We start from the raw sequence: 15,742 nt of genomic DNA, 5'->3' as shown, positions 1-15,742 counted from the left end.
CCAAATTTTTGACCCTGGCTACGGCCCTGAGCCTCACAGTGGTCAGTTGAATGGAGTACTACCTCGAGGGCTTTCTGGTCTGAACTGTGGTTCAACTGTACACCTGAGAGTGGCCACAGGTCAGAGGTCACAGTGCAGTGGGTCTGCCCCAGCCTGTTTGTGTGTGTGTGTTTTGTATGTGTGTGTGTAATCAACGTACAGGACCAGGGGTGGTCAGTCACGGGTGTGTTTTGACAGAGGTCGGCAGCAGGATGTCAGGCTGCGCTCTGATTTCCTCTCTTACTTTCTCTTTGACTCTCTCCTTGACTTCACCTCCTTATCAGGCCTGCTCAGGTTTGCTGCTTTCTCACCTCTAGTATCCAGACCCAACCAGACCCCCCGAAGAAAGGAGGGCCGGGCTGCTCACATCTCATTCTCCATTCAATTAATATTCATTCATTGTGTGGACATTCAGTTTTTCTGTTTATTATGCAGGTAGCCTACTAAATTGACGCATACATGTAACCTGTTATTTAAGTGAGTTTAGAAAGGTTAATTTATACTGGAATATACTTAAACCTGATTTTAAAAATGGTTTAAGTGTAGTAATGTTGAAATGCCCCTTTTTCTAAAGTGGTGAAATTATCTTAACAGTGTTGAGTGCTGTGTGCAAGAGAGGTTGGTGCTGTACTCACTGTAGCCATCTATAAAGGCACATGGCAGGCAAGCGTATCAAGTATGGATCGTATGATCAGACATTTGCATCCTGTCACCGGTTTATGTGTGTGACACACACACACACACACACACACACACACACACATCACATCTGCCTGCCTCAGTAGAGAACCTACTCTTAGATCAGCCTTTAGTTAGTCTCCCCTCTACAACCTTACCCCTCCTTACTTAAAAATAAAAACTACTAACACACATCAAGAATAACAACATTGTTTTTAGCCCTTCTTATCTCCTCTCTCCCAAATATCCTGTTTCTTCGAGTTGCGGTGGCCAGAACCAATAGAAACCTCTTCCTGCTATTGGCTGACTTCACTTCCCAACGTTAGCACAATCTCATCCGCTCCAAACACCGCTTAGTGGAACCTCAACTAGCTTGCTGTCCAGAAAAAAAGAATATTAGAATTTATACCAGTGTGTTTTACCAGGACTGAGAGGTCCTGAACAAATATGGCCAGCACCATTAAGGTAAGTACATTTTTTTTTCTTTATTCGCCAAAGTTTTGGCTATTTATTGGTTATTTTCTGTAGTGCTTGGGCATTGTTTTAGTTTTCGTGGCACTTTAAAGAAACACTGACCAAGCAAGCGAAGGGTAACACCCTTCTGCCATAGAGGTGCGACAAGATTTCCTTGCAAATTTCCTTTTTCCTATGCGGATGGGTTGTACGGTTTCAAAAATCTTTGGGTTAATGACAAAATCTGAAATTTCGTTCTTTCGGACGCTGAATTGATTTGACCTGGCTTGTCTTACAAACAAATGAAACAAACCGGAATTTACATTTCTTGAACATTTGATCCATTATGGAGAGGCACCAATTTTAACGTCTATTATGTTTTTGATGTTGATATTTTTACCTTTACAAAAAAGCATAAGAAAAAGAAATTGACAGTTGTTTTGCATTCTTATGTATTGGTATTTTTTGTGGGGGGTGGTCATAGGTATTTGTCTTGTCAAAGAACCATCTGCGAAAATTATACTTTGAAATTAAAAATGCAATCCTGTGCTGAAGGAACTGAAATAATGGGAGGTTTAAATTCTCTGAAGACATTTTATCATGCTACTGTTATCGTTGCATTACTGCCTATGTTAACATCATAATCAAAATGAATGGTAACTAGTAGTAGTAAATAGTTAATACTTTGACATGGCTATCCTAGTGTTAGTCTATCAAGTAATTACCCTTGTGTAGTTACTGTAACAACACCAATTAGACAATGGACAGAGGACAAAAGCATGTTTTGCTTTTTATAATAATCAAATAATCTAGGGCACAACATGCTTCATAAGTAGCTGGAACTCATAGGCTATATCTCAATCAATATAACAAAAATATTTTTTCTGGTGCTCCTACATTTTATGTTGTGCTCCTAACTTTAAAGTTGGGAGCTCCAGTGCTACGCATTACATATTTTAATTTAGAGTCCTGCCTGGGAGTCAGTCACCTGCAAACCTAATTCAACATGTGCTCTAATATTTCCACCCTCTGCGTCTGCCAGTGGCAGCACAAGATGTTTACAGCCAAATCACAGTGTGAGCAATAAAACAAAAGCAGGGAAGCCATAATTACATAATCAGCTGTCTTGCTGGTATTCAATGCAAACAGGTACAGTTTGGAAGTAGAACCCAAATGTTTGTCGAGGGAGCTTGCTCCTTTGTGACCCGTGATATTGTGGCACTGGGACCGTGGTTGAGTTGAAGTCCCAGGCAGAGGAGAGTGACTACTGTTTATAAACACCTTCTCAATGCACTGGCTGGCTTTTTGTGGAACAGGTTTGGTGGTGGCGAACTTCATTGCACCTGATTGAGATTATTATGGATGACTATAAGAGTATTCTGAACAACTGACATAGATACTCTCTGTCACAATAGCACAAGACGATTGGGGAATAGTTTTGCTGAAATGAGCATAAGGCAACCAACTGAAAAGCTGCGTCATGTTGTTTTGATATTGTCACACTAGTCACACTATTCTCAGCTTGAAGACACGTTATGGCACCAGTGGACAGTCTATCATCTTAGACAGTTCACCTGGGGTCAGTGATCTAGTACACACCTAGAAAGCAATGTTCATAGAACATAAGGGAGAAATAAATCAGAGAACAGATCTCATCCCTTACCAATCATAAATGTTCTTGGTAGACCAACCTGTTAACTTTGCTGGTCCATAGCCACTTATTTAGTCCTAAATGTGTTAAAAAAAATAGAAATACACTTAATACAATGTACAATTAATTACACAATGAAGAGTGTAGCATTCAGTTCAGTGAGTCAACCACATCAGGATATCAGGACACAAACAAAACAGTTTATCATGCCCGCCTATGGACAGAACTGAGGCAAACCATGCAGATAGTGTGTATATGTGTGTGTAATACACATACCAGAGGGGGATCCAGGAAGTTATGGCCAACCAACCTCTGTGTCTTTGTGAGGTTTGAGGCTCTGGCCAACCTTTGTCACTGACCTATGGAAATAAAAATACCCATAATTTTTCAAATTGAAACTCTCCAGGCTTTTGCCGTTCCACGTTTCATCCTGTACTATAGTTTCACACATAAGCTCCGTCTCTTTCTCCATAACACATGTTACTGCCAAATCAAGGCCCCTGGAAGTTATTCATCATAGGATCTCTACTAGGCAAAAACATTCTCTCTGTGGTATCCTATTGCGAAACAAAACATGTTTTCCAGCAGTCATGTACAAATCAGACTGCTTTTCAATGCTAACAAAACGGCTTTCGTGGAAATGTAACACAGGGGTTCTTCCCGTTTGAAAAATCTCTGTCAATTCATATTAGGACACCCCAATATTGCCTGTCTGACCAAATGAAAATTAAGGTGGTCTTAATTGGTGGAATCAGGGAGGGAGCTGCTAAAACAACATCCAGAATGGCTGCCCCCGATTGAAGGCCATAACCTGCACTACTGATGTTATTGCATCTTGTTCTGGATGCAGCCCTGCAAAGTGGTCACTAGCTCTCATAGCCACAAAGCCATGACATCTGATTTCAAACCTAACCTTAACCCTAACCCTTTAGATCAAAAAGTGAATTATTACAATTGCCAATGTTGCAGCTGGCCTATCTAAGGGGAAATTGCTCAGTTCTGCCTCCAGGACAAGACTAAAATAAACGTCAACCTGCGGTGAACTGCCCAATGGCCTGCTGTGTAGAAATTGTAGGGCGAACTCCCTCCCTCCCTCCCACTCCCTCTTTCTAGTTCTCCCTCTCTTCATCTGGCCATCAACTCCATTAGTGTTCCAAATCTCAGCCACAATCAAAATGACAACGATGACCACTTCCTGTTATGCGCTCCCCACCTCCCGATATCCCTCCCCCTAAAAGGAACTTTAAACACAGGAAATGCTGGGAGAAGGGGAGCTTCCTGTCTTCAGCCACACCACACCATGTCTCATTGGGAAGGCTGCCTGGGACATTCTCCATGAATAGGTCCAATGGCTCCATTGAGAGGGAGTACAGGACTAGAGCTACTCATACACTGAATATGGCTCTCTATGTCACTTTATAAGGTCAGAATGACCCTGGAGACACTGGAGCATGTTTAGGAAGAATTGTTTTAGGACAAAATGTCCACCATAAAGTACTGTAAACCAGCTCAGGCTAACATGATTTTGACTGTTGTTAAATGTGATATACACAACATTATATGAGGTGAAATTAAGTGTACTATACCAATTTCCACTTATAAAGCACAATATTTATGGAGGGTAATTTACTATACTGCCTCAGAGGGGCTCAAGTTCTGATTTGAACCAGCTGCCCTCTGGTCAGCAGTTCATTTCCCTACCCAGACGGCCATGCTGCAGCCCCTGGAACTCCACTACACGCTCCCATAGAGGACCTCCCTGAATGTGTACATTATATGACTTATTCTATGGTGGACACTGTTCGGTAGGAAAACTGGGCTCAGCACAGCCTCATTCTTCCCTGCCTAATTCTGTGTTCATTTTCTTTGACCATGACACTAAGGTTGTGAAATTATCTCTCACTTTCCATAGAAGAGGAATAATGGACCTTAGAGGAATGTACTGTACTGAGTTGGGGCAAGATGGAGACCTGGCTAGACTCTTGTGATCTAAGCTAGTTTAGTTTAAATCTAAAGGCAAATTATGTTTGCTTCATTTTGTCTTGGTGTTTATGGAATATCTGAATCTTCTCTATGTTGTGATCGCCAAATCTAGTATTTAGTGTCATGTTATTTTGTCACATATTTCTGTTGTCTTCAGGATGGCCAAATATTTTATAACTGGTTTCCAGTGTTTACAGTTGTAGGATCTTAAATTGATCCAGTTTGCTACTACAGGAAAATACTAGTCCTACAGCAACAAGAAATGTGAATTATTATGTGGATTATAATTAGTGGACATTTTTGTAGGGGTTGATACATTTTTTATAAGGGTAAATCAACTCTGAATTTTCATAGTGGAAATTACAAACTTCTGAAGCCTTTTTAAACCTCAAATACAGTACAAGTTTAGCATTTTCTACATTTCAGGCAAGTTCTCAGTGCAACAGGGTGATCACATTAAAGTCCTAAATCTGTAAATTGTTCCCAGACACAATGTAAACAGACTGCATTAAAATGGCACTCGATGGCTACACATCTATCAGAAATCCCAGCTGTGATTGATGACGGATCTCTTTGTGGCCTATCTTTTGGTTGTTTTTTGGTCAGTTCCTGGCGTTATGGTCTTTTCCATAGGATCAAAGCTCAGGAAGTATGGAGCTGTGTGGCTGAACATTAGCTGTGAATGGATGTGGTTTTGTTTTGTTTGCATTGGGTGAACAAAAGCTGTGTGTGTGTGCCCCTTATTCATGCTGGCTGGGGTCACCTCGTGTATATTATGCTCTGCTCTCCTCAATCTCTAACCCCTGGACCCCCCTCTCAGATGACGGTCAATGATCCGAGCCTGCTCTGTAATGTGGTTTGCAGCTGACATATCAGGGAGGACCAGTCCCCACTAGATTAATCTGCTTTCCGACACAGCTTCCTTTTCCTCCTAAGTGATTTGAGATCAGGGTGGGTCACTTACACCGAGATGTTGGAAGGGCACTCCTTCCACGAGAGAGAGAGAGGAGGGCAGGTTGAGGAGGGCTGATGAGCTCAGAGGAAAAAAAGAAGAGAAGGGTTGGTGTTTGACTCAGATGGAAGCCCTCTGAGGTATATGTAGCAATACAGGATTTGGCTAAGAGATTTTATGAACAATACTGGGAAAATTAGAGACAGGTTGCCATGTCATGGCATTTGTGGGAAAATATGTGTTTGTGTTAGTCATTGGTGTTGAATGGATGTTTACCGTTGGATCCCATTCATTTGAGGTTGATGGGAGGAGACAGGAATGGCTTTGAAATAAATGAAGGATAAACACTAGATTAATCAAGATTTAATTAACTCCTTGGCTAGAACATGCATGTAATCTTTAAATGTACAAATCCTAAAAGTGTTTTGTATTGCATATGATTCCATCTTTCTTGGATGAAGGACACATGGGGACCTGACTGAGGCCTTGTGGTTAGAGGGAGTATACCCAGTGATGAGATAATCATGAGTGTGGTCTGCACTGTGGTCTCCTGACATCACAACAAATGGATGTTGGAATGAAAGTTGAAGTAGAGTCTCAATTTACATTTCCCCCAAGAATAGCTGAATATGCGTAGAATGCCTTGACCTAACCCAATAACCTAAAGAATACCTGGATTTTTTTTTTTAAACTATCAGGTCTTTCTACAGCTATATTGGGGGTCTTGGGATAGGGAATAACTGAACAGTTGAGAAAGTATAAAACACTTAATAAAATGTTTGTTGATTTTGAACTTTTTTATGCCATTGGCACAGAGTATTTAATTAGAAATCAAAAGTGTAAACCCCCTAAAGCAGGCTTTGGGCGACAGTGGCTAGCAGGGGAACCTAACAGATTTCTGATGTAAAATATATTTAATTTCAATATGAATAACCTGTATAAATAGAGGGTACAACTAAGGAAAGAAAGGGGAAAACATCCCCAAAAATTACAGGAAGTAACCCAGACTCTTTAGGAGGCCTATCCCATCTAGATGGCACCGGGTGAACTTACCTCAGACCTGTGATGCCAGGATGTAGAAATTGTCCTGTGAGGAAGACAAAAAGTTGGACAAAATGCCTGTGAAACGTTAATGATCAAGAGGGTTAGCATGTGGTAGTTTAGAGGGTCAGGTTGGTTAATATTGGTACTATTTGCCCATGTTGTCGATCATATAGAGCCTGGTAGACACCCAGCTGGTTTAATCATAGCATATACTTCTGTGCTCTAATTCAACCCAGGTAGAAGTGAATGAAACTGGAGCACATTTACTGGCCATGGTAATCCCTCTATAATGAGGGGGCCTGGTTTTCAGGTGAGTTTTCCAGGGGTCATTCTGTCTGCCATTTTACCCACAAAACAATGATCTCACAAGGAGGTATTCATCAGACTGCAATCTAATGTTATATCCACCACATATGTGCATAGAGCTTAGGGTTTAAATCACAGACCGGTCCCAAATTACCTGCAATTTGAGCAGAGCCCCTAGGATCACAAATCAATCATACTCGGTTCATGCCAAAATCCACACTTAATGAATCTGAACCAGTTGATTGTAAACCAAGTGAATGGAGCTTTGATTGTAATAGAAATCTAAGAGGGATATGTCTTTGCTCTTTCTTTCTGCGTACAGGAAGCATTGTCGGTGGTGAGTGAGGACCAGTCGCTGTTCGAGTGCACCTACGGAACGCCCCACCACGCCAAGGCTGAGATGGCGGCGGCGGCGGCCAGCGAGTACGGCCAGACGGCCAAGATGAGCCCCAGGGTGCACCAGCAGGACTGGCTGTCCCAGCCGCCCGCCCGCGTCACCATCAAGATGGAGTGCAACAGTGGACAGGTCAACGGCAACAGGTACAGCAGTCCACTTTTAGCTTCACTTTTACATATGTCTGGCCCATATCGTGTGAACTCTGGAGAGTGTTAGCATTATAAGGGGCGAATTGACACAGTGCTTTACACCCTGGGGTCCACTGTGCACTGGGCTGCAGCCAGGCTGCCTTTGGCCCTGATTTCCTGTCTATTGTCTGCATTTCTATTAATGTACTTTAAACAAGTGGGTCGATGCGGCCTGAAATCGAACGTCGTAATGTAAATATTTTGAATTACGGGGCCAGAAAATTAAATGCGGTGGTATAGAGTCAGTTAAAGGGACGTCTGCTGTTTACGCCCATCAATAGTAAAGAGTCTCGCCTGGCTTACACAGTAACAGCCAGCAGCCAAGCTACTTGCCAAACAGACGAGGAACTTGACTGAGGTTTTCAGCGGGTGAAAAAAAACTGGCAAAGCTGCCTGAGACCCAATCCAAGACAGAGTTGCTGCTGTTGGAAACCCAAACTCAAAACAGCTGTACCACAAAAAAATATAGAAGGACCGCCACTGCATTCATATTTCTAACACATCTCGCACGCGCAAGAACCCCCCCTCCATCCTTATTTAGCTGGCGGTGAGACATGGGAAAGATTGTTCCAATTAGTGACGAGTCAGGGAGCAGAGGAAGATTTACAGCGGAGATCAACACAGACAGCACTGCTGCTCCTGCATACACCACCATCCTCCCCTCCATTCACTAGGCTACTAGAGGGAGGCCTACTGTACTGCCACATAAATGTATGTGTGTGTTTGGAGGGGGGAAGACAGGTGTGTGTGTGTGTGTGTGTGTCTGTGTGTGCGCACACCATGTGTATGCTAGCATCTGGGGACCCAAAGCTCAACCCGGAGTGTTCCAAAGCACTCCGACATCCCAGGAGTTTGGTCCTAGTTTCCAGAGTTGATAATCTTAAAGATTGTGTTACATGGCATGGCAATGGGGGTTTTATGGCTGAAGCTTTAGAAAAGGGAGGTAGCGTAAGGGTACAGCTGGGTGACAGATAGCCTCAGCGATGGAAATTATTACGGGGAATGTTGACATGGGGGCTAGCATGGGTCCTGAGGCTACCCTCATTATCTGGATTTAATGGGTTTGTGGACCTCCCCTCCCATGCCCCCCTCCATCACCCCCCACCCAGTACCCTTAGTGAGCAGCAGCAGGGTTTATGGGAAGTGAAGTGGGCCCGGGAGCCCAACCTCTTGGCAGATTAATTAGCTGACCCAAAACTGGAGAACAATGAACAAGTTAGCTTCAAGACAAGGTCGACGAGACGCCTGCACTCCTCTACGCTAGGATTCCCTTGGATTGTTTGTTCTTTCTGTCTACCTCTCTATGTCTCTCTCTCTCGCTCATTCTTATCTTGATATCTGTCTCCAGTCTTTGCCTCTCTGTATCTGTCTCTTTCTTTCTCTCTACAGTGATAGAGGGTTGAATGTGTTTTAGCATGTGTCTGGGCCCAGTGGAGAGCAGTTTATAGTTGCTTGGCCTCCGTAAGCCTCTGATGGTGACTCATACTGGGTGGGAGACAATAGAGTAACACACACACACACACACACACACACACACACACACACACACACACACACACACACACACACACACACACACACACACACACACACACACACACACACACACACACACACACACACACACACACACACACACACACACACACACACACACACACACACTAATCAGGGCTGAACTGCAGCGCACTTCGCTGCATCACATACAAATGCATATGTCTACACACAGACAAGGAGACTTCCACAGTAGACACACAGATATACTAGTTTTCCATCGATCCCATTGCGTTCATCTTCAATCAGACATTCTAACCCAACATAGTTCATTTGTTTTGGCTAATTAGCTCAAATTTACCACAGTCGCCGCCCTTTGAATACAATCTCAATTCATTTCACAATAATAGATAACATCCCCAGTTCTTGTGATATTTTTTGAACAGCACATGTGGTGACATGGCTGCTCTCCATAGTCAAATGAACATCAGATACTTTCACAATAACATTTTGGAAGGGTGCAGTAGTATGATCTTCTGCCCAAACTGTTAACCTCAATCATGCTTAAATTGTTTACATAAAGGAAATCTCGTTGTCTCCCTCTCCAGTTGAAAAAGATACTTGTTTTTTCTTCTGAAACTGGGACGCAAGAAAAAAGCATGCATTTTGAATTAGCAAAGATGAATTCTATTCTTATTTTCTCTCTCTCTCTCGCTCTCTCTGTATTGATTGAAATGAAATATGATAAAAACTGTAGAAGTATGGGCGTTGTGCATTACATTTTGGGAATGCATGTAAAGTATGATTTGTGCATGAGCAAATGTTCTATAAAACTAATTGGTCTAGGCTTGTTTTGATCCTTAAAACAGGGTTGCGATAGTAAATAAGACCATTGATTCCCCCCAATTTCCTGTTCATATTTAATGTTTTATTTTGGCTTAGTATCAGACGTTCTTTTCAATTTTTTTTGTCAAACTCAAACTGGCAGAATGTTTTTCAATCAGACAAATTCCGAGGGACTTTTCAGTACAAGTCACACCTTGGACATCTCTCACCCCTTGCTCAACTCGTAGATCCAGATACCATATCTTTATGGCTTAATGATGGATTCCCTAATGATGAGAGTTCCATCTTCTGGGAAGAGGAAGGTAATCACTCAGGTTATGCTGTTTGGCTGAAAGCGGCTATTGTCTTCCACGAGAAATATTTGTAGTGAAGCTTTCACCTGATTTTTTATGTTGACCTTCTGAACCCCATTGAATGGGGTCTCTAGTTTCTGCAGTCAAGTTGCTAACATTTATGGACACAAGTGAGACCGCCTTTGGGAGGCAGAATTTCTGCCAAGTGAAAAACAAGGTATTTAAGGTGGTCCACTTTGCAGCAATGTGGTAATTCAGTTCAAAGTCTCATGTTAACATTACAATCTGGAAACTGGACCATTCCGGTTATAAGAATAATCCTGTAGGAAAAATAAATGGCCATCAACATTTTGTCAATGGACAGTCTGAGACTAACAGCAGTATAGGCAATTAATTCACAGAAGAAGTACAAATGTCTCTTTATGAAAGTGGCATAAAATAGTTACTGTAATCTTTGGGACTAAGATTATTGAAATACGACTGGATTAAAAAATCCCTCCTCCAGCAGATCTGAGAATAAATCACTTCTATGTGTTTTTACTTTGAAACAGCTATTCCCAAATCACATGCATCTGGGGGCTGTACCCGTGGCAAGGACATATTCTCCATCAAGGCTGGGTCAGGAGAGGCCAACAGTTGGTTGACACATGACTTAGATTCCAAGAAATGGTTCCAAAATGGTTCATATCTTGGCCACAACAGGTTGATATGAATTTATATGACATTCCATGGGTAATCCATCCCATCTGGTGGCCGCACCCCAGGGGAATCAGAAGCTATGATAATGGCAGAAGAGTCATTTGGAATGGGGTCACTTATGGGGCCCAGGGCCCCTGGCACGCCTCCCTCCCTCCACTTTATTTTAGTGGAGATTTGTCTTTTAATGTGGCTTCAGGAGAGCTGTGGGGCACAGGTTGCAGCCATAGCTGGGATATTTGAAAGAATAATGGATTGGAATGATAGATATGAAAAATCTGAGAATACTTTGTTTCGCAATCTGTGGTGGGAAGAGAGTTGACATCACAATTACACGGTCTCCTCTGTTTGAGCATCAAGGCACACACTAGCAATGTTATGGGGAGATTTTTGGGTCAACATGAATGCATGGGATAATACATAGATTCAGATAGATAATCACCAACCAACATTTTACTAACGGTTTACAAACAAATGACTAATGGTTTATAAACAGTCTTTTAACAGATGTTCCAGTGTATTGTTACCAGTTAGGTAAACCAATAGTCTTGATGAGCATTGCAGGTGTGGTTGACTCCGCCCCTCTGGGATTGACTCCACCCATATGTGGATGACTGCGCCTTCCTGTGACTGACCCAACTCCTCCCCTCTGTGTTTTGTCCTGACAGAAACTCTCCTGACGAATGCAGCGTGGTGAAGAACGGGAAGCTGTCCACTGGAGGAGAGGGCAGCACCTCTGTCACTTACAGCAGTTACCTGGAGGACAAGCACATCGCTCCCCCCAACATGACCACCAATGAGCGCCGCGTCATTGTTCCCGCAGGTAACAGAGCACCTTAACACATCAAATGACACCATAGTGATTTGAACACCAGAACACTTTTCTTTAGACAGCTGAAGCTCTTAGTTAGATCTTCTCATTTACCTTGGGTCGACTCACCTGTCTTCAGTTGAGATGATAATAAAAATGGATATCTCGTCTGATGTGAACTAGCTCACGAGCTCATGTGTCCTATGTACACATGTAAACATAGCTAAAGAGGACCTGCTTTAGAATGAGAAGCAGGGCGTTGCCCTCTGCGGTTAAAGGAGCCTTCAATACCAGTCCCAATCAGTCATGTGAGTCGCTCACTGCTTTCGATTAGGGGACCTCATGTCTCTCACATACATTCATCTGTCACAAGGAGAGACTTCCTGTTAACTGCAGCACAGAAGCCCCAGCGTTTTGCTGCAGAGTGTGCTTTTCCTTGTCTAGACGGTTTCCTATGGTGTCAGTCCAACTGGGTGGAGTAAGGAGCAGGGTGGAGGGGGGATGTGAGTCCCTGCCAAATGGGAGAAAAGTATTCTTATCAGTTCCCCATTCAAAGACACACACCTAGAATACAGCACTGAATCCTGACTGGAACATCCATGAGGCTGTGCTGTGTTTTTTGGGTAAAAAGAGGTATCAGAATAGCCAAAATAAAGCACCTTTGAAATTAGGTGCTAACTTCGTAAATATTTCAGAATTTACACCTTTTTCTTTGATATAAAGTCATAGATCTGCATTAGATAGTCACTTCTTGATGTATCAAAAATAAATACATTCCTGGCCTATGTGCATAGGTTTTTTTTTTTTTCTTTGTGTGAATTTTACCCCTTTTTCTCCCCAATTTCATGGTATCCAATTGTTTAGTAGCTACTATCTTGTCTCATCGCTACAACTCCCGTACGGGCTCGGGAGAGATGAAAGTTGAAAGTCATGCAAGAACAAGGATTTCCCTACCGGCCAAACCCTCCCTAACCCGGACGACGCTAGGCCAATTGTGCATCGCCCCACGGACTTTCTGGTCAGGGCCAGTTACGACAGAGCCTGGGCGCGAACCCAGAGTCTCTGGTGGCGCAGCTGAAGTATAGCGCCCTTCACCACTGCGCATCCCAAGAGGCCGTGCATAGGGGTTTTAATGAATACACTTTTTGTGAACTACACAAAAAAGTTTGAGAACATCTACTCATTCAAGGGTTTTGATTTATTTTTACTATTTTCTACATTGTAGAATAATAGTGAAGACATCAAAACTATGAAATAACACATATGGAATCATGTAGTAACCAAAAAAGTGTTAAACAAATCAAAATATATTTTATATTTGAGATTCTTCAAATAGCCACCCTTTTCCTTGATGACAGCTTTGCACACTCTTGGCATTCTATTAACCAACTTCACCTGGAATGCTTTCTAACAGTCTTGAAGTAGTTCCCACATATGCTGAGCGTATGTTGGCTGTGTTTCCTTCACTCTCCGGTCCGATTCATCCCAAACCATTTAAATTTGGTTGAGGTCGGAGGATTGTGGAGGTCAGGTCATCTGATGCAGCACTCCATCGCTCTCCTTCTTGGTAAAATATCCCTTACACAGCCTGGAGGTGTGTTGGGTCGTTGTCCTGTTGAAAAACAAATGATACTCCCACTAAGCCCAAACCAGATGGGATGGCATATCGCTGCAGAATGCTGTGGTAGCCATGCTGGTTGTGTGCCTTAACATAACATCAGTGTCACCAGCAAAGCCCCCCCACACCATCACACCTCCTCATCCATGCTTTACGGTGGGAAATACACATGCAGAGATCATCCGTTCACCTACTCCGCGTCTCACAAAGACACAGCGGTTGGAACCAAAAATGTCCAATTTGAACTCCAGACCAAAGGACACATTTCCACCTGTCTAATGTCCATTGCTTGTGTTACTTGGCCCAAGCAAGTCTCTTCTTATTATTGGTATCCTTAAGTAGTTGTTTCTTTGCAGCAATTCGACCATGAAGGCCTGATTCACACAGTCTCCTCTGAACAGTTGTTGTTAAGATGTGTCTGTTACTTGAACTCTGTGAAGGATTTATTTGGGCTGCAATTTCTGAAGCTGGTAACTCTAATGAACTTATCCTCTCCAGCACAGGTATCTCTGTCTTCTATTCTTGTGTTGGTCCTCATTAGAGCCAGTTTCATCATAGCGCTTGATGGTTTTTGCGACTGCACTTGTAGAAACGTTCAAAGTTCTTGAAATCTTCCGTTTGACTGACCTTCATGTCTTAAAGTAATGATGGACTGTCTTTTATCTTTGCTTATTTTAGCTGTTCTTGCCATAATATGGACTTGGTCTTTTACCAAATAGGGCTATCTTCAGTATACCCCCCTACCTTGTCACACCACTACTGATTGGCTCAAACGCATTAAGAAGTAAATCAATTCCACAAATTAACTTTTAAGAGGGCACACCTGTTAATTGAAATGCATTCCAGGTGACTACCTCGTGAAGCTGTTTGAGAGAATTCAAGAGTGTGCAAGGCTGTCATCAAGGCAAAGGGTGGCTATTTGAAGAATCTCAAATCTAAAATATATTTTGATTTGTTTAACACTTTTCTGTTCACTACATGATTCCATATGTGTTATTTCATAGTTTTGATGAAAATAGAAAATAGTAAAAAATAAAGAAAAACCTATATTCTTAAACATTTGACCCATAGTGTACATGAAGCTCAAACCAAAGGTCACACTAGATACTATGTTAGCCTTTGTCACAGTGTAACCTTTATTTAACTAGGCAAGTCAGTTAAGAACAAATTCTTATTTACAATGACGGCGAACCGGGGAACAGTGGGTTAACTGCCTTGTTCAGTGGCAGAACAACAGATTTTTTTCCTTATCAGCTTTGGGATTTGATCCAGAAACCTTTCGGTTACTGGCCCAATGCTCTAACCACTAGGCTTCATGCCGCCCCACAGTAATGTATCCAATGGGAAATAACCATAGAGAAACGTAGTTTAGAGTAATTTTCCCAAAGACAAACCTGTCCATTGACTGCCCGGGGCACTGTACTCTCTATCTGGAGGTTGTGCAACACAGTTTTTCTGGCATAGTGCAACTTCCTCTCCAACTGAAGCTGACAAGGACAATGACGCGACATGTTAAGAACATCCTGTTTTTGCTGTTAATTTAGAGGACAATAGCCACACACTGCTCCACGGAATGTAATGGGAGGTCAATATTAAACTGGCTTCTCTGCTCTACGTATAGGAAACACATTCCTGATATTTTGGTATAGGGACTTGGGGAGGGCATTTCAACTTCAAATACATGTTCCTAATATGATGCGCAATGCACCGCTTAGTGCATTTTAAGAGGCCCTAGAGCCCCACCCAACATCTCTGCCATATAGAATAATATATTGTTGGAGAGAATACAGAAACGTTATGTAAAAGTGTATTGCCTATGATATAATTAAGCAATAAGGCACAGGGGGTGTGGTATACTGGATGACCAATATACCACAGCTGTTCTTAGGCACAATGCATCGCGGAGTGCCTGGACACAGCCCTTAGCCATGGTATATTGGCCATATACCACAAACCTCTGAGGTGCCTTATTGCTATTATAAACTGGTTATCAACGTAATTAGAGCAGTAAAAATAAATATTTTGTCATACCCGTGGTATACGGTCTGATATACCACGGATGTCAGCCAATCAGCATTCAGGGCTCTAACCAACCGGTTTATAATATGTAGTACTTGAGTCCACCCCTCTATAGTTTCTGTCCCATCTGAATTCCATCTGCATTACAGTGCATTCACTGCTTAATGCCACATCCACTATATTGTTTGGATGGTTAAGTCCTCCAATATTGCACTGAGACAGACCTGAGGGCTGAGGAGAGCGAGTGCTGGCCAGCCTCCCCTTCGCCCAACTG

General features: G+C 42.5%; 1 protein-coding gene and 1 long non-coding RNA gene across 8 annotated transcripts in view; one reads left to right on the top strand and one right to left on the bottom strand.

Moving 5' to 3' along the window:
- Nucleotides 1-15,742, top strand: part of LOC118383424 (transcriptional regulator Erg) — a 79,447-nt gene that overhangs the window by 56,068 nt on the left and 7,637 nt on the right. For 5 of the 7 annotated variants that reach the window (XM_052529840.1, XM_052529839.1, XM_052529836.1 and 2 more), the window contains 2 exons: nucleotides 7,429-7,646; nucleotides 11,689-11,843. In XM_052529840.1, the coding sequence (XP_052385800.1) occupies nucleotides 7,429-7,646; nucleotides 11,689-11,843 (373 nt within the window). Of the gene's footprint in view, nucleotides 1-894; nucleotides 1,183-7,428; nucleotides 7,647-11,688; nucleotides 11,844-15,742 lie in introns of those variants that run through there. The other 2 variants (XM_052529838.1, XM_052529841.1) reach the window with 2 other exon arrangements.
- Nucleotides 2,833-6,720, bottom strand: LOC118390009 (uncharacterized). The gene is made up of 3 exons (XR_004826894.2): nucleotides 5,769-6,720; nucleotides 3,098-3,180; nucleotides 2,833-2,898 (listed from the first exon to the last, which is right to left on the bottom strand). It is a non-coding gene; the product is annotated as an uncharacterized LOC118390009 (long non-coding RNA).

This window comes from Oncorhynchus keta, chromosome 11 (assembly GCF_023373465.1).
Source record: "Oncorhynchus keta strain PuntledgeMale-10-30-2019 chromosome 11, Oket_V2, whole genome shotgun sequence".
NCBI classification, from domain to species: domain Eukaryota; kingdom Metazoa; phylum Chordata; class Actinopteri; order Salmoniformes; family Salmonidae; genus Oncorhynchus; species Oncorhynchus keta.
Note: the sequence above shows the minus strand (reverse complement) of the source record. Positions and strands in the feature narration are given on the sequence as shown.